General features: G+C 41.3%; 1 protein-coding gene across 5 annotated transcripts in view; it reads left to right on the top strand.

The window, feature by feature from the left end:
* The window catches only part of MAPRE2 (microtubule associated protein RP/EB family member 2), a 91,149-nt gene that overhangs the window by 23,946 nt on the left and 41,516 nt on the right, over nucleotides 1-25,687 (top strand). The window contains exon 1 of one of the 5 annotated variants that reach the window (XM_083518324.1): nucleotides 16,083-16,349. The exons of 3 other annotated variants lie outside the window; for them this stretch is intronic. In XM_083518324.1, coding sequence (XP_083374450.1) covers nucleotides 16,228-16,349 — 122 coding nt within the window. In that variant the 5' untranslated portion in view covers nucleotides 16,083-16,227. Of the gene's footprint in view, nucleotides 1-16,082; nucleotides 16,350-25,687 lie in introns of those variants that run through there. One more of the 5 variants, XM_083518328.1, reaches the window with a different exon arrangement.

The raw sequence follows: 25,687 nt of genomic DNA, 5'->3' as shown, positions 1-25,687 counted from the left end.
GCAGTCAGGGATAGTGGGAGTTTGAGTCCAGCTACACAGCTTTCCCAGCATTGGCTTAGAGTTACATGCAAAGCAGGTCCAAGTCTAGCTGCTACTTGTGAGTATCTGCTTCTTGCTAGTGCTCTTAAAACAAATTCTGACAACCTACACTACACTACACTACACTACACTACACTACACTACACTACTGTATCAAAACTGGCAGTGTTATAACTTACAAGTGGAAGGAATGTTAAATACCACTGAGGGACTACAGAAGCCCACTTAGAACAGTGCCATAGATAATAAAAACTGATCTTGGAAGCCATATGTTTCCGGGAGTGTCTCTTCCCTAGATCAACAGTCAGTTTCCTAAATAATTCCCCATTGAATTCTGCCTGCCACGTAATATTTCCCCCCCCCAAAGGGATGCCATCATCTATTGCAATATATTTTATAGCATAATAAGCTGCATTGCAACTTCACAGTACATGGCTTCATCGTGATGTTGTAGAAGTAGCAAGTTTTGTTCAGAAGCTTTTAATTGGTTCTTGTCTGGGGCTTATAAAATCAATTACAATTTTCATATGCAGCTATATTTATCCCGCGGCCTGAAATATTTTACCAGTTTAGTTGAACATGTTGTTTGCTATATATTTATATTTATAGAAGTATTTATATGCTGCTCTCTCATAAAATATAAGTGTGGTGTACAACAATATAAAAAGATAAGCCATTAAAAATAGTACAGTACCATCATTGAAATGCCTGGCTACTCAAGAAAATTCAAAACAACTGTATAGGCCCTGTCAGCATGAAAATGTCTTCAAGAGTCAAAAGGCAAAAGCAAGGATGCCTGCTGAGTCTCTGTTTGGAAGGGTTTTCTGCAGCATGGAACCAGTGGCACTAAATGCACAGCTTCTGGTTGGCCTCTGCAACATGGGGGACAACTAACAACACTCTTTCAGATAACAACCACTGTCAGCATACTGGGTTGAAGTCTATGGAGAGAAACAGAGCCATTAACTTTATGTTTGCATTCTAGCATGGGCTTTTTTTAAGGGAAACAGATTGTTACTCAACCCAAGACCTTGGAAAGGGTAGGTGATAAATCTAAAGACAACAAGAGAGTAAGAGAAGAGGGAGCACAAAGAAACAATAAGACAGCAGGGGGTCAGTGGAATAGCAGGTCCCCTTTAGAAAGAAGATACTATTCTGCAGCACACAGAAGCCAGCAGAGGAAAAATGCAAAGCTTAAAGGATGTATGGTGGGGTTACTAGAATCTATCATCTTGATCATTTGACAAAGGTAAAAGGAAATCGCCATGTGTGCTTGATCTCCAAGATAACCAACATTTGAAGGAGAATAATTTTTTTGCTGCAATATGCTTGCTAAACTCTGGGTTCCAACTGGAACCTATATCTAACAGAAACACATTCCCAAAATCGCACATAAAGGATTCTACAAAATTAGTGAGATTTTGTTAATTCAGAATTAATTGCAAATGTTCATCCTTAATTTTATATTACTTGTTTGAATGAATCCAACTGTGCTGTCTAGGAGGCAGGTTTATTACTAGTCAGTTAGTATAACTCCCAAGGGATAATATCCAGTAATAGAATGGGGGGGAGCTGTATAAAAAAATTCAGATCGTTTTTAAACAGGTCCTTACAAGGGCACTGAGCCTAGCTTACCATTACTAAAATAAACAAGCAATCTTGACGTATAAACAAACATTCCATTTAAGTTAACATTTCCCCATCAAGGGGGAAAGTATCAATGTCTTCCCATGCTTAAGGAAAAACAATAACAAACCCCTAAAAATAGTAGATTTGAAATAAAGGAATATGAGGCTGACTCTGCAACTATTCATGGGGTGTAGAGTTGCCAGAAATTATATGATGCACTCATTATTTATTTTTGTATCTATATGCCATCCTTCTGCTAGAGCAGGTTACAAACTAGGCATGAAAAATAGTTGTTGAAATCACTGAACGCAGTAACAGAATGAGGTATTAAAAGCCTTTTTGAATAAAAATAATTTCAATAACTATATGAAAGATAACAGTTAAGAGCCAGGCAAATCTCCACAATAGCAGTAGGGAATCTTATTTCAGCCTAAATGTGGACAATTTAGGCTTTTGGGAACCAGAAGTAAAAGTGGGTGTGGTCAGTTGTGAAAAGTGGGTGAAAAGAGATGCAACTCTTTCATTTGCACATTAGCCCTGCATTCCAGCCATGCAAAAACCAGAAATTTATACACACGGCCACACCTCTCCACTCTCTACCCTCTATTCAGGCAAGCAAGAAGTACAGTATTCAGTTCACAGAAACAATCCCGCCAGGCAAAAGCACTGGGTGGTTGAGAGACTGTTTGGTTGTAGAGAAGCATCAGTGAAAAACATGGCCTGGAGAGGGTCCCAAGGGCTAGATAGAGAGGGGCTTGGAGCATTGTGTTTGGTCACCAAACCTAAGATTCCCCACCCTTGCGCTACAATGATTCATATTGGTGTGACCACAAAGAAGATTCCATCTTCCAACTTCATCAAAGTTTCTTAGAGCTTTATAGGCTAAGACAGGGGTAGTAAACCTAAGGCCCATGGGCCAGATGTGGCCCAATCACCTTCTGAATCCGGCCCCCAGATGGTCCGGGAACCAGCGTGTTTTTACATGAGTAGAATGTGTCCTTTTATTTAAAATGCATCTGTGGGTTATTTGTGGGGCATAGGAATTTGTTCATCCCCCCCCCCAAAAAAAATAGTCCGGCTCACCACATGGTGTGAGGGATGGTGGACCAGCCCACTGCTGAAAAAGGTTGCTGACCCCTGGGCTAAGACTAGCATTTTAAATTGAGTCCAGAAATAAATAGGAACATACCACCTCCCAGCAAATTACTCTGGTTACTGGGTGCAGGGCTGTTCCTCCAGTGAGCCAAAGCAAGTCTCATGACTCAGGCAGTGGACCAAGGCTAGGTAGAAAGGTGGTGGAGTGGCAGTGCACGGCCACCTGCTCCTTGCCATCCACAGCTGAAGGCAAAGGTTTGTCCACCTTTGGTCCCACGCTGCACTCAGCTCTCACCTGTGGCTCTTAGAAGCTGCTAGCATGCAACAAAAGCCATATCAGAGGAATGGCTTCAACTGGCTGGCTTATCAAGGTGAGGGTAGCCAACGAGTCTCAAACCCTCTGTGCGTTAGGGACTTCCCCTGCATGTGAAGGCAGGATCTAGTAATATTTGCAGCTAATGTTCTATGAAGCCCATCTGTAATATATTTAGGAAAACTTGATAAAAAATACAGAGAACGCACAACACATTTTTTTATGTGATACCTCATTAAAAATTCTAGTGTTCAGATGTATATTTCAAATATACATTTCAAATATATGAAAGCAGACACAAAGTGCACTGAATTTGCACTTGCATGAAATTCAGACATGGAGTTGGGATAGTTTCTCCGCCTTTTAATACCCAGTGAACACAGTCCCCAGTTATACTGTAAACTGCCCTGTTCCTCAGATAGAGGGCAGTATAGAAATGTAATAAATACTGATAACAAATAAGAGAAATGTGAAAATGTAACACCTAAATTTAAGTTTTTTAAATATAAATATGTTGGATTTTATTAGCATAGAGGAATAGTGGCATGTTTCTTTCTTTCTGCTGTAATAAATGTGTGACACAACTCCAGAACACTTTCCTAGTGTTTTTATATTTTCATTCAGCTTTTCATACTGCCCTTCCTTACCACAGTCCTTTACCATGGTCTATACTGTTGCACAATGTAAGGAAGGCCAAACCAGCAATAAACTACTTTGGTTGTGTCTGAATGTGTCACTGCAGAACAGAAGGAAAGTAGTCCTGACTCTGGTAAGGATTAGGCATGCAGTCGCTATCCATGATTATCTATTGAAGGGAAAGGCCTCACCTACATGCATCCCTTTGTAGTGCTTCCCTCACTGTTAAAACATGTCTTTTTGGCGCTCTACAGTTCTCAAAGGATCGGGTTGACGCGATCTGGAAATGGCGGATTCCCTCCGAGCTCCGGAGGGAATCGGCTCTACCGAGGATGGGTCTTTGCCGCGCCGGCGACGCGGGGACCCTTAAAAACCGCAGGCGCGGAAGCCTGCGGACTGAAGACTCGGCGGGTGCCTTAAGCGCCCCCCCTGATTCGCAAAGAGCCTTTTTAAAGGCTGCGGAGGGGATACGGGGGTGGCGTGGCACTGAGAGTCGATCGCTACCTTGGTAGAGCGAAGCCGCGAGCCATGACCAGAGAGCGCTGACTTCCTTCCTTGAAAATTTGGACTGAAAGAATCACCCGTGAGTAAGACGGATTGGGACTTTAAAAAATCCACCTTAAATTGGAGACGACCGGGGGGTGTGCTAAAAGGAAGTCCGCACCCCCCCTCTTGCAGACGATCTAAGCAACGACACAAGAGCTAAGCTGGAGAGCCTACCCTTGGCGGGGTGAGTTAAAAAGGACATTAACTTCCAAGATTTAACTAAAGGAAATTTTGGGCTGGAGAGTGGAGTTTTGGAAACCCTTCTATTGTTTTAAACAACCCCCCCTCCCGAGCTCGGGAACGTCCTGCCTTTGTGCCTGTGTAAGAGCTGCGGAGTTTGACAGCTGTCAAAGCTGCCAAACGGGCGGTTTAAAGTGAGAAATTGTCATTTAAGATCCCTCTGGACTAAGACGAGTTATAATTGAGCTAAAACTGTTGGAAACAAAGTAACAATAATCAGTTAAAGGATTGTTGGTGAAAAAGCAAATAAGTAACCAGATTCCCCCTAGGGGGAATTCTGTGAAACTACAATGGATACAATGGCTGTGGAAGGAAAGTTACTAGTGGAAATCGAAAGGATGTTTCAATTGGTGGGAATCTTACAAGAGCAGAGCCTGGCCATGAATAAACAACTTGAGACTATGACCTTGGGAACAGGCAACTCTGCTCTTTGTATTGAGGACCTCAATGAGAAAGAATCCACAGCGGATTGGGAAACAATAACTACAGAGCTGGAAGAGACTAAACAACAAGAAAAAGAAGAAGTAATCCTGGGAAGTAACAACCAAAAGTTGACATCTGTGGAATACAAGCAAGGAGACGCTGGGAACATATCTACCACAAGTCTGCGAGAGACACAGAAGAAGAAGGAGGAGGTCCCAAGACAAAACGGAATACAGGATTGTAAAATAAAGAAATATGATTGGGGCCTCCGTTTGGACTTAGACTTTGAAGAGATAGACTTTGTGGAAATTCTTCAGCAGTTACGTTTGAATCTTCTTGTGGGAAGAGGATACACTTTGATGGTGAAAGAACTTTTCCCAGACCCAACGACTGACATAAAGGACTACCAACAGGACAGGCGGAGAGGGACTGAAAGGGATTTGAAAGCCTCGGACGTGAGGAACCCAGGCTGAGAATCTCGAATTTGGATTTTTATTGGGAAGGGACAAAAACCGGGGATGGGAGGGAGGGAAGAAGAGACTCTTAAAAACTCTTAAGATTTTTAGGTTTGGTTAAGATGACTCTTAATTAAGATAAAATGAAAATCGATGGAAGAGAGTTTAAGTCCAACTTACGAAAATCAATTTTTATTATAAAAAAGGTAATAAGATGAATAAGATTGTTAAGAGGAGAAACACCAATTTGCTGATATAATCTTGAAACTGGGATGCACGAGGGGAGGTGGGGGGAAGTCAGGGAACAAGGTCATGAAACGGGGATATGCTGATTTTATACATGTTTTTGTCTTTTGTTTTTTCTTTGTGTATGTTTTGTTTTTATAAAAGCAGAAAACCAAATAAAAATTTTATTAAAAAAAAATAAACTACTTTGGTTGTGTCTGAATGTGTCACTGCAGAACAGAAGGAAAGTAGTCCTGACTCTGGTAAGGATTAGGCATGCAGTCGCTATCCATGATTATCTATTGAAGGGAAAGGCCTCACCTACATGCATCCCTTTGTAGTGCTTCCCTCACTGTTAAAACATGTCTTTTTGGCGCTCTACAGTTCTCAAAGGCACAAGAAGTCATTTTTCAGACCCAGTTCCCTACTCCAACTTAGCCTCAGTTCTGGGTGATGATGCTGACCTACAAGCAGGTTCCTGAGCTCTATTGACTGGCTTTCTTTTTCCTTTCTGAAGACTGTGTTAATTATTGGGAACAAATCAGTTCTTTTGCATTTGCAACAAGCCTAGTATGTAGCACAATATGGCCTAGTTTCCTGCTGTGCCATAAACTTCAGCATACTTGTCTATTTTCATCTATATAATTCATTACCGTCATCTCTCTTTCCTGCCAGATCAGTTTGGCTTTTGTGACTGTCCCAAAAAAACTTATGGCTGAGGCTACCAATAATAAAAGACACAGTGATGGAACTCTGCCAACGCTACCTTTCCCTCCTCCTCTTTTTGTGTGGCTCCCCTGACCCACTCACCATGATGCTTTCTTTAATGGTAGTACTAAATTAAGCAACAAGTTGAATGTTTTTTATGGTGGTGGTGGGGCTTCTCTTAGAGGAAGTGACTCCTTTGTTCTACATAGATGTCAATCCCTTTCATGTGGGGGATACATGTTTGTGGACCCTTTCTGTGAGTAACAAAATAGGGTACCAGGAAACGGCAGTATTGTATCATAAAAGAATAGGAAGGCTTGCTCTTTATATACAGGAAGTGTGGAAGGAAGTTTGTAGTGTCTTTACTATTCTGTTCTTAAAGATATGTAGTTTGTAAAGTCACTACTGAAATTACCTGAAATATTTATCAAACTGATAGTAAAGTCCCGAGATAAGATTTATTATAACATTTAGATATTCTCAGTGGGCTAACCAGTGTGGTTACAATAGCCTATGTTAAGCAAATGAAATATGTACTCTTCCTGCAAAACCTTAGTATAAATGCTTTATACTGTGTCTGATCTGATGTGCTCAAGATGGTTGTTAGCTGCTACTTGTTAGTCTAGCATATGCATGTGATAATGCAAAATAGCAATACATTATTGGTTATTATAATGTGCCATGAGTCTATGTACCATAAATAAGTTGCTTAATTACATCTGCCTATTGAGCAATTGCTAGATGACATTTTGTTGCCCAGCTTCCTGGCACAATAAAGTTCTCGTTGAATAAATATAAACCTGACCATAGAAATAATATACGTATTTTAAAGGAAAACACTGTTGGGATGAGATTGAAAAAGCAGATCGTCAAAGCTCTGGGCACACTGTACCATTGAGTGGATTCACAGCTGGTTGTAAATTCATAGAGAGTACCAGTGGTTTCTCATCAAACTTTTGAGGGAGGTTTCAAGTTGGGTGCCTCAGGACTCTGTCCTGGACCAAACAATCTTCAATGACTTGAGGTGGAGAGGATTCTTAGATTTGCAGATAACACACAACTAGGAGGGATTGCAAACACCTCATAAAAGAGGAATAAAATATCGTATCTAGGTTTTAGCTCTAATATGCACCTTCTTGAGTATGCAGTGTGAAAATGAGCTCCTGCCCAAGGAAGGGAATAGTGCTGGGAAGTTTGTATGTATGTCTGTGCTGACACTTAAAATACTAGTTTGCACTAGTATAACCCTATGGTGGCTTTTCTTGAGTAGAAAAAAGAAGGTAGGGTTGCCATATTGATCCAGAAATGGCTTAGGCTCTTTGAGTTTATTTATCTATTTATTACACTTATATCCTGCCTTCCTTCCAAGGAGCTCAAGATGGCATATATGGTAAGGTTACCAGATGTCCCCGTTTCCCAGGGACAATCCCTGGATTTACAAATCAGTCCCCATACAAAATCCATTGAAGTTGAAAAGTGTCCCTGGATTCATTTAAAAAAATCTGGTAACCTTAATATGGCTCTCCGTCACATATTTTATCCATAAGACAACTTAATGTGGCTGGTTAGACTAAGGAGGAGTCACTGAAGGTGATCTTCACTGCTGAGAAGGGAATTTAACTTGGGTATTCAAAGTTATAGTCCAATACTCTTTCCATTACTGGGATGATGAGATAATCCCACAGATTTTTAAAAATTTGTTTTTGGTCACCCCAAGTACTTGGGCAATTTAACTGCTCAACCACCTTTCTATTCTCAGAGAATTAAAGCTTTGCTGTGCTGCATCTGGATAGCTGGACAAGTGCCTTGACAGCTTAGCACTGAAGGCGAAGGAGAGCAGTCATTGTTCACAAAACATTCTTAGGGTGAAATCTCCTTTGAGCCTCTCTTCTGCTAATCATGTAAACATATCAATATGAATGTGCTAGAGAAAGTGGTTGTAGTGTGGAAGAGCATTCTAACCAACACAGATATTGCATTTTTATTACACATGTTGAAAAGTCTCTTTCTGTTTCCTGGATCAGTCTCCAAGTCTGTGTTGACATCACTTGTGTGGAATAGGATGCTCATCTGTACACAATCTGGACAACCTTATAAAAGTTTTTGGCCTGTACACTAGTTTGGTAGAGGACATAATAAAGAAATTGTGAAAATAAAGCACTTCCCTGAAATGCTGCTTGTCGGCTTTCCAAAATGTAGATTACTACAAATGTAAATCACCAGATTATTTTCATATTCTAGTAAGAATTGGTCAAATTGAGTATTTGCATTATTGACTGAAAATATTGTTGGAATTTCCTGAAAGTGCTCCTTTTGAATGAAATCTCGTATGAAAAGGAATTTCAGAGACGGAAGCCATAGAAGAAGCAGACTGTCCATTAAAAAAGAGGTTTCTCCTATTATTCATTGAAGTAACATTTGAAAAAAGTCTTTGGCTTTCATTAGCATTACACCCGCTTCTGCTATAAACCTCCAACCCTCCAAACTGTTGTTCCTTCTATTTACTTAAAGGAACTCTCTAGAGACTGGAATTGCATTCTAACAACTGGCTTGTGGTCTACATTTTATGTCAGTTGGTCTGCTGCTTATTGGAATTGTTCTGCACACAGCTATGAATGTGGGAGGAGGAAACCTACAAGATGATTTACTGTATATGTAGTGGTTTGCAGTAAGGACCAAATTAACTACATCTGTAATATGTGCATTGTTTCAAAATGTTGAAATGTCAGCTAGGCCAAAAGGCATGTCATCCATATGGAACCCATATTATTCCTCCCCTCTCTTCTCAGTATTGCATTGGCAGGGTTGTAGCTGTAAAGGGAAAGAAGACTTTTCAGATAAAGCTTCCCCTCCCCTCTCTGTGCTTGCACCATAATTTTAAGAGACACAGTGAGAAGAAAAGAGCATTTAAGGGGTTCAGATCTGCCAGGAAAAGTAGTAAATGTGCTGCAGCTACATTAACAACAACAACAACAAAATGCTGCCTTTTCATACTCTTAGTTTGATATGTGTATGTGTCTCCCCCCGTCCCACCCAAAGTAGTGAAAATGAGCAGGCATTTCATTTTCTGTATTGTTCTCCCAGACCCTCCAAGTATCCCTATTTTCCAGAGACATCCCAGTTTCTGATTTGATCCCAGAATGTCCCGCTTTTCCTAGGATGTCCCTATTTTCATTGGAGATATGTGGGAGGAAATGGAGTTTTCTGACCCCAGAGCCATCTGAAGGCAATCCTGTATGGGAAAGGGTTTTTTAAAATGTTTTATTATGTTTTTATATATGTTGGAAGCTGCCCAGAGCGCTGGGGCAACCCAGTAAGGTGTGTGGGGTATAAATAGTAAAATTATCATTATGGAATGGGACATCCCTATTTTCATCAGAGAACGGCAAATCTTCATGTTCTAGGACATTTGGGGGCTATCCAGTTCTCATCTCTACACTGAGATGAGTTCTCATCCAACCAGTATCCATTTGCCTACCTGTCAATTACTTTTTGTGGTTGTTGTCATTGATCTTTTAAATGCACAAACATGTGTCAAAGCTCATCCTTCTGGCAAGCCATGGGAAACCTTATGTGCCATTTTATCATTATCATTTATATACTGTCATCATCCTCAATGATGCTTTTAGAAGAACAGAGATCCCTTTCCTGAGGAGCTTACAATTAGAATTGAACAAAGAGGCAATGGAAGGGGACAGAAGTAAGGAAAGGCTAACAGGGAATAAATATTATGTTGGTTACATGTGCTTAAGCTTAGTTACAGGAGAGCACCCTTTTGGCCAGACAGTGGGAACCAGAAGTGGCCAACCTTCTGTAAGCGACATTGGGTGGATTGACAGGCAGGTGGCCATACCCATCAACTGGCATATGATGTCAGGCATGGGGGGGGGGGGAACCTATCAGGCATGCACAGCTTAGAGTGTGCTCCTGATTGTTCCTTTGCAACCATGACTTCCATTTGGTGCCAGATTTAAACAGTGCTGAATGCAAACCACATCTGCAAAGGAACAACTGGTGACAGGTTGATATCATGCAGGTGTTCTAGGAGGCAGTTCCAAGCATATGGGGGAGAAAGGCCAAAGTCTTTTGAGGGAGCAGGACACCTTTGGGTGGTTGAGGGTAATGTAACTGGAGGAGTGAAGATCACAGGAAAGTATTGAGATATAACAGTAGCGAAAATAAGGGAGCAAGAACATGGATAGATGTAAAGATAAGGACAAGGACCTTCTGTAGGATTGGGGAGTATATAGGAAGGATTAAATGTAGGGTGCCATGTGGTCAGATCTCTTATAGAGATAAAGTATTTGACACCACAGTCGTGGATAGATGTAAGGGAACTCTGGTGAGACAAGGGGAGATCAGAGGAGAAGACTGTAGGGTATAGCTGAGAAATGGCCAAACATGACCAGAATTTCTGTTGATGGGGGCAGGGAGAAGTGACCTGACCTGACCATGGGGTGCCTTCAAACTGTCCATATCTTGCAGGAGAGAGCCAAGCACATATCAGAACTTTAGGTTTGTGCTGTTAAAGTGCTTTGTTGCTCTGGCACAACAACCCACTTATAAACAAATGGATATTTTGTGGTTTGGAAAGTCATAGACAAATGCATTGGAAAGCATGAGGTAAATGAATGACTAATGGAAAGATGTGTAGACACCCTGCAAACAAATTGGGATGAATGTTCATTTTCATGTAATTCCTCCATAAATAAATCAGAATGGATTCTCAATAAAGACCAGACATGGTCTAACCTACATGTAAGCTTTGTGCACGCAAAATGAATAGGTCATTTGGAGGACCCCATAGACTAAATATGGGGGGGTGAAGATGAAAAAGTAATTGAGTTAATCTATGTGCCTGTTCAACAGGCTTTGTCCCATTATGTTGACAATTGTTCAGTGAGTTTGTCACCAAAGCAGGCAGAAAGCATGGGAAATGGAAGATTAAAGCATCTCCCCTTTAACTATACGGACCTTTGTCGGCAAGGTGATGTCTCTGCTTTTTAAGATGTTGTCTAGGTTTGTCATTGCTTTTCTCCCAAGAAGCAGACGTCTTTTAATTTCGTGACTGCTGTCACCATCTGCAGTAATCATGGAGCACAAGAAAGTAAAATCTCTCATTGCCTCTATTTCTTCCCCTTCTATTTGCCAGGAGGTGATGGGCCCAGTGGCCATGATCTTCGTTTTTTTGATGTTGGGCTTCAGACCATATTTTGCGCTCTCCTCTTTCACCCTCCTTAAAAGGTTCTTTAATTCCTCCTCACTTTCTGCCATCAAGGTTGTGTCATCTGCATATCTGAGGTTGTTGATATTTCTTCCGGCAATCTTAATTCTGGCTTGGGATTCATCCAGCCCAGCCTTTCGCATGATGAATTCTGCATATAAGTTAAATAAGCAGGGAGATAGCAGCTTACAAAACTCTTAACATAATTAATATACAGCAACTTATTAAGTAACATAATGAAACGGGCAAAAAAAACCCTCACCTGTTATGCCATCAGTATTCTTGGTGTCATTATTCGCAAGTCTACCATTAGTAAATGAGGAAGCATGCTTTTCTTGCTGTGTTCTAGATGGACACAGGATTGCTATATCTGTGGCATCACTGACAGCATGCTCAATTCTTAGGAAGAAACTGTACGGAAAGCAATGCCCGATGCCACACCCTCTTGATGAGCAGGCTGACTGAATCCAACATCTGATGCTACAAAGATATTTACACAGGACACATTTCTTATAAGAGATGGTACATCAATTCTCTGCCTGCAGCTCTGTGGAGAGCTATTGGAAGATGTGCACACTCTGTCTGCTTAAAAAGAAAGTTGTTAGATTACAAGTTTAAATTTGCTTTTCTCTCAAACGTCCTGTTTTCTACACCATAAATGAAGAGCCTATAATTTTCTTCCCACATTGCTTCTGTACCTCTGTCCTGTTACATATTTGAGGTATACTATATATTGGGTGAGGGGGGAAATAAATGCAAAAAATCTGATTAACCCTTCTAATTTATTTTTTTATTCTTTTAATAACACAGTAAAGTAGGTTAGGTTTAGAATTAGAGCATTGCTGCAGGACAGACACTGACTACTGACTTGGAGATAGCACTTGGCACCCAATGAAGCATATTCTGAATCAGCTGACAGGATCTACCCAAGTAAAGGGAATCTGGGCCTTCCATCTCTTGCCCAACTTTTAGATGTGGTGCCTACATTTATACCCCTGAATCTCCCAAGATTTGGACTTTGAGCTTTTATGAACCTCTATGATATTATATCTTTTAATGAAAATTGTAGGGTGTGCTGGCTTCTGTATGCAAAATTGTAAAAGCTGTTACGCTGAGCAAGAACTACTGCCCTCTGGTTGATTTGACAATAAGAGATAGCAGACTACCTATTTCAAGGTTGCAATAGGTGTGGGGTTTTGTTTTTGTTTTTGGTCTCTTGCCCCTTCTCAGACGAGGTCAGAGCATTTTGCCTCTTGATTGCCTATAAGGTAGGAAGGTCAGGCTGAGAGACTTGCCCAAAGCCTTCCAATTAGTTTTGAATAGAGAGCTGAATTTGTTTTTTCATCTTTACTAACCTGGCTGCCTGTGGAAGGCAGCAAATTTTGTCACTGCACTTCTGTTGGCTGGAAGGAAGTGATGTTTTTCATTGCTTTCATGATAGTTCCATTGTGTGTGGTGGAGGCTTGTGAAAAAAGGATCAAAGTAGATGTTTGTGAACGGAAATATTTTTTTATTTTTGCTGGTTTGATATTTGTCATCCTCTTGGCATCATTTTGCAGTATAAGGTGCCAACACATATTTGGAGTGCCTATTATTCGAAAATGAGAATTGTTGAGACTGTGACTGGACCTTCTCTAATCCATGCTAAGTGAGGGGAAAATGTGAGGGAAATGTGTACCCTTCAGTCTCTTTATGTTGTTTTACATGTTTTAGAGCTCAGCCCTTAAAGCACTTTTGGAGTCTGCATGAGTTTATATAGGTTTTGGTGGACTCTGGCTCAGATTATGCCCTGAAAGAATGCCACAATGTGGTAAAGCTGAAATAAAGCTCAGGAAGCATGCTTTGCTTAAGCAATATAGTTTGTTGCCTTAATACAAAGATACAGTACAACAGAACAGGCAAAGCATACTGTGTTTGTGAGGTGAGTGGTGATTTCCTTAGCTACTGAATAGGTGGGTGGGCTGTGTCAGAGAGAGGGGCTATCCTAGGCTGGCGGAAGGAGTTGGGATGGCTTCCTAAAGGCTTTCCTTTCTAGACAAGGAGATAGTTTGATACCCTTTCTGTTGAATGGTAAAGGTGCAAGGCCTAGCTGCAACACAGGCTGGAGGTGTGAATTTTGGTTGGTAAAGTCCTTACCTGGGCAACTAACTCATCTGGATAATTATGGCAGTTTATGAGGTCCCTTCCTCTGAGATTCCTTAGTTTCTATGAGATTCGTTAATTTTGTTAGATATGCACAATGCTTCCCTGTTAAAGTTCTCTCTCCACAAGTTCCATCCCTTACTGCAGCTGATTTCTGCCTCTGCTTCTGTGCTATGCACCTCTCTTATCACGCTCTTCATCCCCCAGAAATCCCTCTGGAGGCAGGTGGGCAGGCATCTTTCAACCCCGTCACAATTCATTTGGAAACATGCATTGACCATACAGCTGAATTAAGTGTGGTGTTGTGATTTTGGAGTGTTTGCTAAGGACCATGAGGGTTTATGTTCAGATCTCCACTCAGCCTGTGAATCTCATTGTGTGACCTAGGACCAGTTGCAGTCTCTCATCTACACCTCATATCATGTAAGTATAACATGCAGAAAGAACCATGTACACTAGCTATCCAGTGCTCCTTTGGAGGAAAGATGACATACATATTTAGTAGAATGATGATTAAACACAGAAAAAGAAAATGAGAGAGTCTTGTAGCACCTTAATTTTTTTGTGGCATGTTAGCTTTTGAAATGCCTCAAGAATGTGCTTTTTTGTGGGAACAGACTAACACAACTAGCATCTCTAGATATATCTTAAGATATTGAAGACTTTTGCTTTCTCATCTGAACTGACATAGCAGAAGTTGTACTGAATATTCCATTGTCTGACAGAAAGAATGGTAATACAGTAGTACAGTTTTTGTTACCCCATAGCCTTTGACTCTGGTGAATATAGTTTCCTGATATTTAAAATAGTTTTCAAGATCAAAGGTTTGTTTACCACCATATGCTAATCCAGCGAGAACTGTTGCCATGCAGAGACACTGGAGACCAAGGAGTCTGTCTGATACTATGATGCTATCAGGAGCAGCAAAACAAAAGGAAGATACTTAACATGTCTATTTTAAAGATCCCTTAACAAAGTGTTAATGCAAGTAGATTCTTGCAAATGTACCTCTATCCCACCCCCTCTTCATGCAAGCTTATTCAAAAGGAAAAAGCCATCAATGGCTTCAGTATATGGCCTGAGGCTGTTAAATGCATTTGAACTTTTCAAGGTGATTTCAGCAGTCTTTGTCTAAGAAAAGAGTTCTTAGACACCCTTTCCTGCCAGTGGTTTGTAACAGAATGTTGAAAAACATTTTATTAGGAATATGAGCAGTTATTAAAATACTTTGTTATTAAAATACATTGTAAAAATCCAGCCGCTGTTTCTCATTCAGGTTTTTTTATTACCAATAAATAAGGGGGGAGGGGAAATCATTATGCATTCGAAGGAAGAAGCAATTTTTGAAATAACAAGGATCAGAATATACTACATGCTCTTTTAATCTGTAAGGAAAACTAGAGACTGTGTGCCCTGTTGCTGATGTTTGGATTATTGCTGCCATCTGGGTTTAGTACATGAGAGACTGGTTTTGATACTAATTCCAGTAGCTTGAGACCAAAAATAACCTGGTATTATCCGGGGAATAGATGATGATGGATTATGAGGCTTTGAGGGGGGGAAAGCTTGGGTTTTTATTTTGTTTTGTTTGTGTCTCTTAAATGTAGGACAAAAAATAAACGACTTGAGTGCTTAAGAGCAAGGGATTGTTGGGGGAGGAGGGATGCTGTGCCTTTTCTGTCTCTCTGCTTATCTTGGCGGAAGAACGTGCATTTTGCTATGCAGCCCTTCCCCTGAAATTCTCTTAAATGCTCCTTAAAATAAGAAGAGGTTAATAGCCTTGTAAATATACTCGTGGAAAGCTGCCATCCCGCCCCCTTGCTTTAGCCATTGAGAACTCGCGTTGTGCCTCATCCAAGCTTCCGAGGGTGATGATTACAAAATGCTCATTTTGAGAGACCCCCATAATTTTAAACCTGAGGCTTTCCACGCGTTTTGTCGCATGTTTTGCCTACGCCCATCAGCCCCCGCTTACATTAGGACTAGTGTGGTTGCAACTGAACCTTATTTTCTGATACGTGCAGCAAGGTTTCCGCATCGCATTGTTGCATGGCTAATTTTAAAGGGGTGGGTGGGTGGATAGTGTTGGCCTTTTTAAGCCCCCGATCCTTTCTTTAAAAAGGAAAGAAAAGAGAGGCTGGCTCCTTGTATATACAGCTGCATTTACCGAGGGTGAGACTGAAGGGGAAGCCGAGGAGGAAGAGAGGGAGGGCGCCTGGCTTGGTGTTTTTACGTGCCAGATGTTAGGCCTGCCCCGTGCGCCTGTTTGGCTGCCTGGCTGTGGTCATGCTCGAGCCCTGTGTGAATTGGGGAGATCTGATGAGTTAGCTGGTTGCTATGGCGAGGAGCCGTGTCACGTGGCCCGGGCGCTGCTCCCGGCGGTTTGACGTCACCGGCCAGGGAGGAAAGGGGAGGGGGCCGGCGGCGCAAAGAGAGAGAGACGGAGCGAGTCAGTAGCGAAGGAGTCGACGCGCGCACGGCGAGCCCGCCCGCCCCAGCTTCTCCGCACACAGGCACCCGGGTGAGGGCTGCTTGCCTTTGGGAGCGCTCCAATGCCTGGACCTACCCAAGCGCTGTCCCCAAATGGAGAGAACAACAACGACATCATCCAAGATAACGGCACCACCATCATCCCTTTCAGGAAGCACACAGTGCGAGGGGAGCGTTCCTACAGGTAAGCCGCTCTCTTTCTCTCTGTGTGTGTTGGGCGTGCGCGTACGTGTGCGTGGACGGACGGACGGACGGACGGACACACACACTCGGGGAACTGCTGCAGCAGAGCCGGGTGGAGGGGAGGAGGAGGAGGAGCGGGGGTTGCAGCGTATTGCATAACAAAAACAGCGGCGCTTTAAACCTAATCTGGCGTGTCTCCTCTCCTAAGCGTGCAGCGTGGTCTAGCTCTGTTTGAACGGGCGCTTTGCATTGTCCAAATGGAAAACATCTTGCGAATACTCCGCCTGTCTTGATCCCCTCCCCTCCCCCCCCCCGCGCTTTTTAGCTTTCTGCTGTGCGTATTGATAACGTTTACAAGGCGTGGGAGGGAGGTGCGCGCAAATAAATAAATAATAGCCGTAATACCAATGTCCTCTTGGTCTGTGTGTCTTGTCAGAGGAGACATTTCGGGGACAGGGAAAGGGAAGGCTGGGGGAGAGAAGAAAGAACACAGGGTCTTGTGATGGTGGTGGTGGTGGTGGTGCACTGCCTTGGTTGTGTGGAAGGGAAAATGGAATCCTCTAGATTAAACTGCAGTCTGTGATGTTAAACCACCAGATTGATGGAGCTTTGTAAGAACTGCACACCCTGATTGGTGGAAAGCTTGACAGCAGAGGTCAGGGTGTCAGGAATACACTAAAAAAAAATCCTGCTGCAAATATTGGGTTTTGAAATGAGGTGTGTTGTACAGAGGCTTCTAAAAGCAAGTGGCACCTCGCCTATGTGCCATATCATCATGCTTTCTTATAGGGGACGCTGACCTTCCTGCTTAGTGTTATTTTGTGTGTGTGTGTGTGTGTGTGTGTGATACATTTTCATTGTGTTCCTTGCTTGAAAAGGAGGATGGTGCCTATTTTCTTTGTCACAGTCCTCAGCATTTTTGATTAATGGCTTGGCATGTTGCACCTTTTGGCAGCAGGGTGGGTTTTTTTCTTTTTTGCATTAACATATCTGGCAATATGTTCCCCTAGATAAGCTCATTAAGATTGCTTCAGCAAGTATAACACTATAGCAAATAATGCAACTAGTTTTGAGGGGCTTTTATCAGTGTGTGCACTCTGAAAGGTTAGAATAGTAGACGAGATACAGCCAGGCATATCTAAGTGAATTTCCTTCCTGCCCTTTCCCCTCCCCCCACCCCAGAATCATGCTTGGGGTTGTGTTGTGATGTGATGTGTTGTTGTTGTTTGCTTGCTTTAAAAAAAAAGAGTTCATGCCATTGAGCAAGCTACAGGAAATGAAACTGTCCCTGAAACCGTTATAAAAATATTTGGCTAAGCTACAGTGCGTAGTGAAATGTAGAATTGGAACAAAAAGTGTGTGTGTGTTTGCTCAGCTGAGTATTGGATAGCCTGTGAATATTGTGTAGAAATGGCTTTGCTCTGTTTGCCACCAGCTCAGTGAAAACTAAAGACCCTTCCTTTTCTACTTGAGTAGGTAAGGTCACAACAATGTTTTTAAGACTTAAGGTGCTGAATTATTTGTGGAATCCAAGTGCTTCTCCACCCCCCTGCCCCCCTTTAACACATACATTCAGCCAGCACTTCATCAAAAACACAGTGGCTTCTTAAGACTGTGCAGATACTTTTAAGTATATTCAGTAAGAGAATAAAAAGGTGCTGAGCCATTTGAAAATTGAAATATAGAATGGGGATTTGGTGCCTACTGTTCTGTCAGTTTTTAAAATTTTAGCTTTTAAAAAGCCTTAACTGATAATAAACTGAAACCCTCATTTCCTCTGTTCACATTTCTTAATTCTCCTGGACAGCTTCCTGTTTAGAGAAATGGACATAATTTGGCCTATTCCCCCCCCCCACGTAAATGTGAAAACTGGTAACTGCTTCATTTTAATTACATCAGTATGTCTTGAACGAAAAGAGTGCTTTGTGTATGTTTATAAACTGCTAAGCGAAAAGAATACCATGTCCCATAGGACTGCTTAAATTATTGCTTAATCATACATGCAGATTCTTTTTAAAAAGAATGCTTCAGCCAGTTACAATGGGAATTTTTCATCAGGATAAAAATAGGGGTTTCGTTCATAAAAGCCTAATCCAAGATGTTCCGAAAACTACATTCTGTGGAATTGGCTTGATGATCGATGTAGGATGGAATGTAGCATATGACTTTGGGGATAACTGCAGATAGTCTTTTTAGGAGTCTGATAATACATGCCCTGACCTTCTATCATTTGCTAGTGTGGGATTACTTTATCACAGCATTACTCAGTTTATAAAGCTTTTGGCTTGTTCTTTCCCTCCTCTTTCCTGGATATTTGTGTAAGGGATTTTGGAGCTGATTTAATGCTGAGCGTTGCCTCCAGTACACTAATTGGAACTGGACGATGGACTCTGTGTTCTTGACTCTGACACCTACTAACTGTATGACTCGTTGTGCAACTCATAGCGCTTGTATTTCCCTATATATATTTAAGACAAAAACTGAACAAAATAAAAGCTCTCAAAACCCAAATCCATGAATAATCTGAAGACTGGGTTCTGAAAGTGGTAGATCAGGCAGTTCGAATTTCAACAGGGTGCATTCTTAGCAGCCACCATGAAATTGTCATTACCTCAGCTGGTCTGGTTCTCTGAAGTATGCCAAGATCAACTTGAGATGGGAGCCTTTATATGAAAGTGAACAAATATAGTAGCAATTTGTGATGCAGCAGGATGCCAACTAGCATTATACTGTATTATTCCTTCTGTACTGACTTCCAGAAGGAAATCTGTGCAACTATGATGCAAGTCTTGCTTATATTTTCAATGAGACCCCGTGCATGCCTACATAGAAATGAATTCCACGGTGTTCAGTAATGAAGACTCTTAGATACATCAGATTAAGCTGGTGAAAACAAGACACTCTCATAGTCACACCTAAAGATGGTTCAAGCAAGGCATCCTCCTGAAAAAAGCCAGTTATTTAAATCTAAATCTTTATTACGTAGCCAAAGTCCAGTTATTTAAACCAAGTTAGATAATGTTTCCAATTGTCTAATTAATATCCAGTCGTTTAAGTCACATAATTCCTGAAAAAACATGCACACTAACTGGCTGCATTAGCAAAGTATATCTGTTTGCAACTAAATAGATACTTCATTGTACCTAGGAGCATAATAATAAAAAAGTCATGCAGCTCACATGCTTTTTGAATTACAGAATTTGGTTATTTGGATAGCCAAGCAGAAACTTGTTAGAACAGGCCTTTTGGATCAAGCCAAAAGCCCATCTAGTCCAGCATTCTGTCCTCGCAGTGGTCAAGCAGATGCCCATGGGAAGCCCACAAGCAGAACCTGACTGCAGCAACATTTTCCCATTCTGCAGTTTCCCCAAAACTGGTATTCAGAGACATATGTCCAACAGTAGACACAGAGCGTAGCCATTGCGGCTAGTAGACATTGATCGTAAGAAGATAACATAAGAAGCTTAATTTTGAAGTTGTTTTCCTTTCAAAGTATTCATGCAAGGACATTAGTAAGGCTCCATCCAGGTGACCTGCGGCCTCAAAGGTTATATCCATGGGTATAGTGGAACCCTTGCAGATTTCCTCAAGTGGCCATGAGTCTTCTGAGCCCTCTCTCCCCGCTTCACTGTCATGTGGTGTCAAGGGTGCTGTCTGCCCCTCCCCTTTTTGGAAAGTACAGAAAGCTGAAGGAGGAAATGGGAGAGAACGACTCTCTTTTCCTTTTCTTTTTTCAGCTCTATGTGTTTCTCAAAACTCATATCAGCAGCCGAACAGGCAATGAAGTGACTGAGGTGACAGGGAGATATCTAGTCAATTGTGGGGGGGGGGGGGAATAGCAATGTAGGGAGGCAGCAAGAAGAAATATGATTGACACAGGAGTTGAGAGGTGAAAGAGAAAATGGAGTGCCAGAGAGAGGGAAAAGATGTATGTGTGTGTGAATTTGCACACACACACACACACACACCTACACTCATGTCTCTATTGACTGAAAGGGGTGCTGTTTTGGCTGAGAATCCAAGGCATGGATTCTTCTATATTTTATCTATTCCTTGTATATTTCTAGAAGGAATCCCTTCTAGAACAGCCATCAAATCATAGATCACCTCTGTGTACACAGATTTGTTCCATGATTTCCTGGTGGTATTGCCATCTTGTGTAAAACTCATGAGGATCCATGCCTTGGATCTAGCAAGCACCAGATCTGTGATTTTTAATGTGCACTCTACCAAAATAAGCTTTTATTTGATGCTGCTATTGCTAGACCCTGTGTCAGGCAAATTCAGGAGGATCTGTCTTATTCTACAGAGCCTAACTTTGACCCAAACCCCTTGGAAAAGCAAATATGTGCATGGGTGCATGCTTTTTCTCTTTCTGTCTGTTGGGGAATGCGGTTGAGCTGGGGAATTGAGGAGAGAAGCAACCAGAGAGGATAGTACCCATGGCACTTTGACAGTTCCAAATGTACTCATGGGCCTAAAAGGGTTGGTTATCCTTCTCCAGGAGTTAACTATTCGTTATGGGCTTGCATGGTCTTTCCCCCACCCCTCTTGAGTGTGGCTTATTTTTCCATGCCCTGTCCATGACACGTTTGCTATGGTTATATGAACTGGCAAGCTATAGCTAAAAATCAGGAACACTCTTGTTTTGGAGTGACATACACCTATTTAGACACTACAGCAAATTATGGTTAACAGGAACACTGCACAAGAAAGGAGAAGAGGGAGCATGTAAACATATGGAGCTTCCCCTAATTTATCACAACTATGGCTTGAGGGTTGTCTGAATTTAGCCTAAGAGCTCTTACCCTGAGAGATAAGTGCCCAGAACTTTCCAGAATTGGTTGCCATTCTTTGTTACTGGCATTGTAGCAAATAACACTGGTGTAAAATTAGGTGAAAATTCATCAGGAAGTGCAGACATAGACAAAAGAAGTCTGCAAAGGCAAAGTATTTCAGTCTTATTCTTCATAGCAATCACCCAGTTAATGTATTTTCTAAAGCTGTGTACTAACAAAGTGGGTTTGTGAGTGCTATTTATATTTGCCAGTAACTGAATGATACATTTTCATCAACACATTTCTGGTGTCTTAATCCTGCATTCAGAAACAGCTCCTTCCTAATAATCAAATGTCTGCTTCCTGTGGGCCCTGCAAAATAGAAGTGCTAACTGAAAAATGGATTGCGTTTAACGAGGCAACTACTCTTCAACCTTGACCAGAGATGGTGGTCTCCACCTTGACCAGAGATGGTGGACAAAGGATGTCTTAATGAGCCCATAAATTTGACTGGCCAGTAAACCAAGCCATTATTTGTTCTTGGCATAAACCCGCTCTCCCTAGTTCTGTTGCAGTTGCAGGGAGCAATGTGAAGAACCCTGCACAAATGAGACAAGACAGCACCTCTCTTTGAGGCCAGTTCTGGGACCACTGTTTTCAAGTCCCCAGTTTGATGGATGTTTTGAAGTGTTAAGATTTGAATACTTCATTAGATGCAAGGAAGTTTTCCTTGAGGATTTGGGACTCATGTAAATTGAATGGAAATTTAGATGTGGCTACTTGGAACATAATCTATCATACAGTGTGATACAGCCTGGGTGCCGCTGTGCCATACAATCACCACACTCACCGTCTGCTATGGGACTTGGGAGTTAGCTTTACATTGCATTCCAGCTTAGGACAGGCCACAGCTGAGAATAGCAAGCCCACACCATATAATGCCTACTATTATGGGAAATATAGCATAATTACAGGCACACATTTCTCCACAAGAGCACATATTACTGCTGCTGTTGCAGAATCCCGCGGGGTCAGGTCATGCCTCTGCTTTTTAATATGCATTAAAATGTAGTACAGGTTCTCAATCCTATGATGTAGGTGAGAAATGTTATTTAACAAGTAAGTTTGGCACAGTCAGATTAAGGCAACTCGGATACATGTTTCCATTCATTTATGAAGATTGCTCTGTTGCTTTTTGAGCAAGTACATTCTCTTGGCTTACCCATACCTAACTGTATTGTTGTGAAAATAAATGCTTCTGCTAGTTCCTTAGAGAGAAGAACAGGATACGAATGTAACAATTTGGCATTGGTTTTCAGCCTGTCTGCATAGCTGTTATGGATACCAAACCTTCTGTGCAGCCGGGGTTAAATCCCAGCTGTGATTCTACAGTTGTTTTTAGACTGAGACAGAGTGTGTGTTAACAATCTGGATCACCTAGATTCCTGCATAAAAAAGTCTTTACTGCACTAGAAGGCTACATATTAGGTCTTATTTTGATTACACTGTCGCAGCTAATCTGCCGCTTTGGTTGACAGATATTTGAATAAGTTTAATTCATTGGCGATGTAACAAGAAAACCTTTTAAAAATAAGAATATGTGGAGGTCAAAGAGTCTGCTGCACTGTTATATTTGGTTGGATTTTGAAAGGGGGATTTGCAGATGAGGATGCTGGAAACCCTGGACAGAGGAACATTTGGTTTCAGTCCCAAGGCAGTTCCGCTGCTTTGTATTTCCTTTGTTTTGCAGTTTACAGAATAGGCTTGTGGGGCCAAATCCAGTTTTTATTTAAAAATACTGAAAAATGACCAGTCTTCATGATTGCAACTATTTTGGGATACACAAGAGCAGTGTACTTTTTAAAGTGCTGTAGCCAGAATACAAATAGGAACCCCATATCTACCTTCCTATCTAATATTATTTCAAGTGTATTAATGAGGATTTCTGTATATCTGGTTTTAGCAATGCCAGATGTACTAGTGATTTCATTGGTTATTCAAATGAGATGAGACTTTCACACAATTACTTTTAATTGTGTCAATAGAAATAAAACATATTTAATTGTGGCTTTTGTGAAATACTTGGAATGCACTTCTTGACACTGTAAAAGTTGACTACTGAATAAGACTTACCATAGTCTCATATTTTCTCCATAGCCCATTTCTGTTATGAGATGGGAAAGTGGGATGTTTCGTAAATGGAAGTTTCTAGACCAAGAACGGAGAACCTGTGGTCCTCCAGATGTTGTTGGACTTCAGATCCCATCAGCCCCAGCCAGTATAGCCAGTGGTCAGGAGTGATGGGGGTTGTAGATATATATGGCCCAAGTCCCTTTCATCAAAGAAAGGGTTTCACTCAGCTCATTGGCTTTTGCTGATTAAAGGTTTTCCGAGCCAGAATCATTGCCAGACCTCCAGGCTGCAAATCTGCTCCTTCTGGCTGAGTATGACCACCATCCAGAACAGAGAAATATACCTTGCTATTTTTTCTCCCAGAGTCGGGTTTTCCAATTCATTGTCAGCTTTCTCATTCTCTTCTAGAGAATATGGAACTGAAGACATCATATGAATAATTAGGAAGGAGATATATCACCCATTCATAGTAATAAGAATATACATACATCAAAGAGGGGCATACAAAACTGACCTCAAAATTAAGAACCACTAAATTTCTGAGAACAGCTTTTTAGTCTGACAGAAGCAAACTACAGACAATGACCGATTTACACACGTCCAATTGGCGGCCAACTGCACACATGCGCATTGCTGCAACCCAGAAGTGGCTGGAAAAGAGGGTGGAACGGGCTTTTCTGTGCTCTGCTGATACAGGTGATGACCTATGGGTTGCCTGTTGTATTCTGTCCACTTCAGTGGCTGGTGTCTAAACTATTTTCACTGCACCTTTGAATGCTACATCCGCCTACACCAGTAACTGCGATGGTTTCAGTTCAATTTGTTTGCTGAAGGTTGCAGTTCTATGTGCACTTACCTGGGAGAAAACAGTATTGAGCTCATTAGGACTTGAGTAGACACATATGGGTCTGTTGATCTATAAGAGTACTTTTGGGCAGTGTTTAATATATTCATCAGAACACAAAGCATGTGGAATCCTAAATAAAATGTGGCTTTCGAGTGATTGCCCTTGACCCATTTAATGTTCTTGCATGTAATGTCTAGCATTCTTAGTGGGAACAGGATGTAGTAGGATTTCTTTTTCCCACTGTACTTTTGAAAATACTTCTCTTCATCACAAGGAAATGTAAACATTAATCAGTGAGAGGAGGATTAAGGACGTAGCATTTATCGGAAATCCTTCAGTAGTGGCAGGCTGCTTAGAAGAATGTCTTATTTAGGTTGCAAGGCCCAATTCTAAGCTTGCTTTTGTCAAAATATTCATAATTGCATATTATGGCAAACGAAACCTACAAAAATAAAATTAGCATAGAAGTAGACTTTACAATTGATGGTGTTTGAAGCAATAAAAGCACTTTAGCTTTTGTCGTTTTCAATTTCAACTTTTAAACATGGCTAATGCCCCAATCCTAAACAGGTTCATATAACCATAGCAAACTTTTTTTTTTTCTGCTCTCCACTCCTGCACTAGACTGAAAGGGTGGAGGAAGTCTGTCTACTGTCCTCATGTGGGTACAGTTAAAGTACTCAAGTTAAGGGTTAACTAATTGCATTATGTGGTCATTAATATGCAGCCTTGGAAAAGATGATTGGGTCCCTCTGAACTTGTTAAAGTTGCTAATAAACTTTTGGAACCAATTTGAGAATACAGCATGGTGTTGAGGTTTCTGTTCTAAAAATGCACCCGCAGACCTTATGTTGTTCAAAGTTGGAAGCAAGGATGGATAGACTAACATAAAGTTCAAAATGCTTAGGTTTATTGATTTTCTTTTGCACTTCCAGGAAATGTCTTCCTTTCTCTACTTCTATCTATGCTTCTTTCTTCTGTCTGCAAGTATTCCCTTGGATGTATTAGTAGTCTGTCTAAAGTTAAGAACTATTAACTTTGGGAATGCATCATGAATAGAGTTGTTCAGAGTGTAAGCACATATTCTAAGCCAGAGAACCTTAAAAGGAAGGGGTACCTGTTCATTAGCAGTGATATCTGAGACTATCCCCTCTCATTTCCCCTTGCTGAGCAACAGCTTTGACCTGCTAATCCAGCTCTCCCTTTCTTTATACCGTGTGACACCTGTCAAAGTGAACAAGCAGCAAAAAATAAAATACTGCCAGTTCTAACTTTCCTTTATTTAAACTGTACGAATACTAGCTCTCTGACTGTGTAGAACTTTATTTTATTATATGTTATTGTTAATTTATTAACCACCGTCTATACAACCATCTTAAGGCACTGTTCAATACAATCAATAAAAAAACAGTTTAAAATACAATACAACCGTAAATTCATTTAAAGCTAAACTGGCACCATACAAAATAGATACTCATGGCAAAGACCTATTTTTTCCAGCTGGGAAAGCCTTTTGAAACAAAAATGTCTTCAGTTGTTTCCGGAAAGTACAGATCGTTGGCACCTGTCATATCTCTACAG

Source organism: Podarcis liolepis, assembly GCF_965112155.1.
Source record: "Podarcis liolepis genome assembly, chromosome: 8".
In the NCBI taxonomy this organism is placed as follows: domain Eukaryota; kingdom Metazoa; phylum Chordata; class Lepidosauria; order Squamata; family Lacertidae; genus Podarcis; species Podarcis liolepis.
This window is presented reverse-complemented; position numbering and strand designations above follow the sequence as displayed.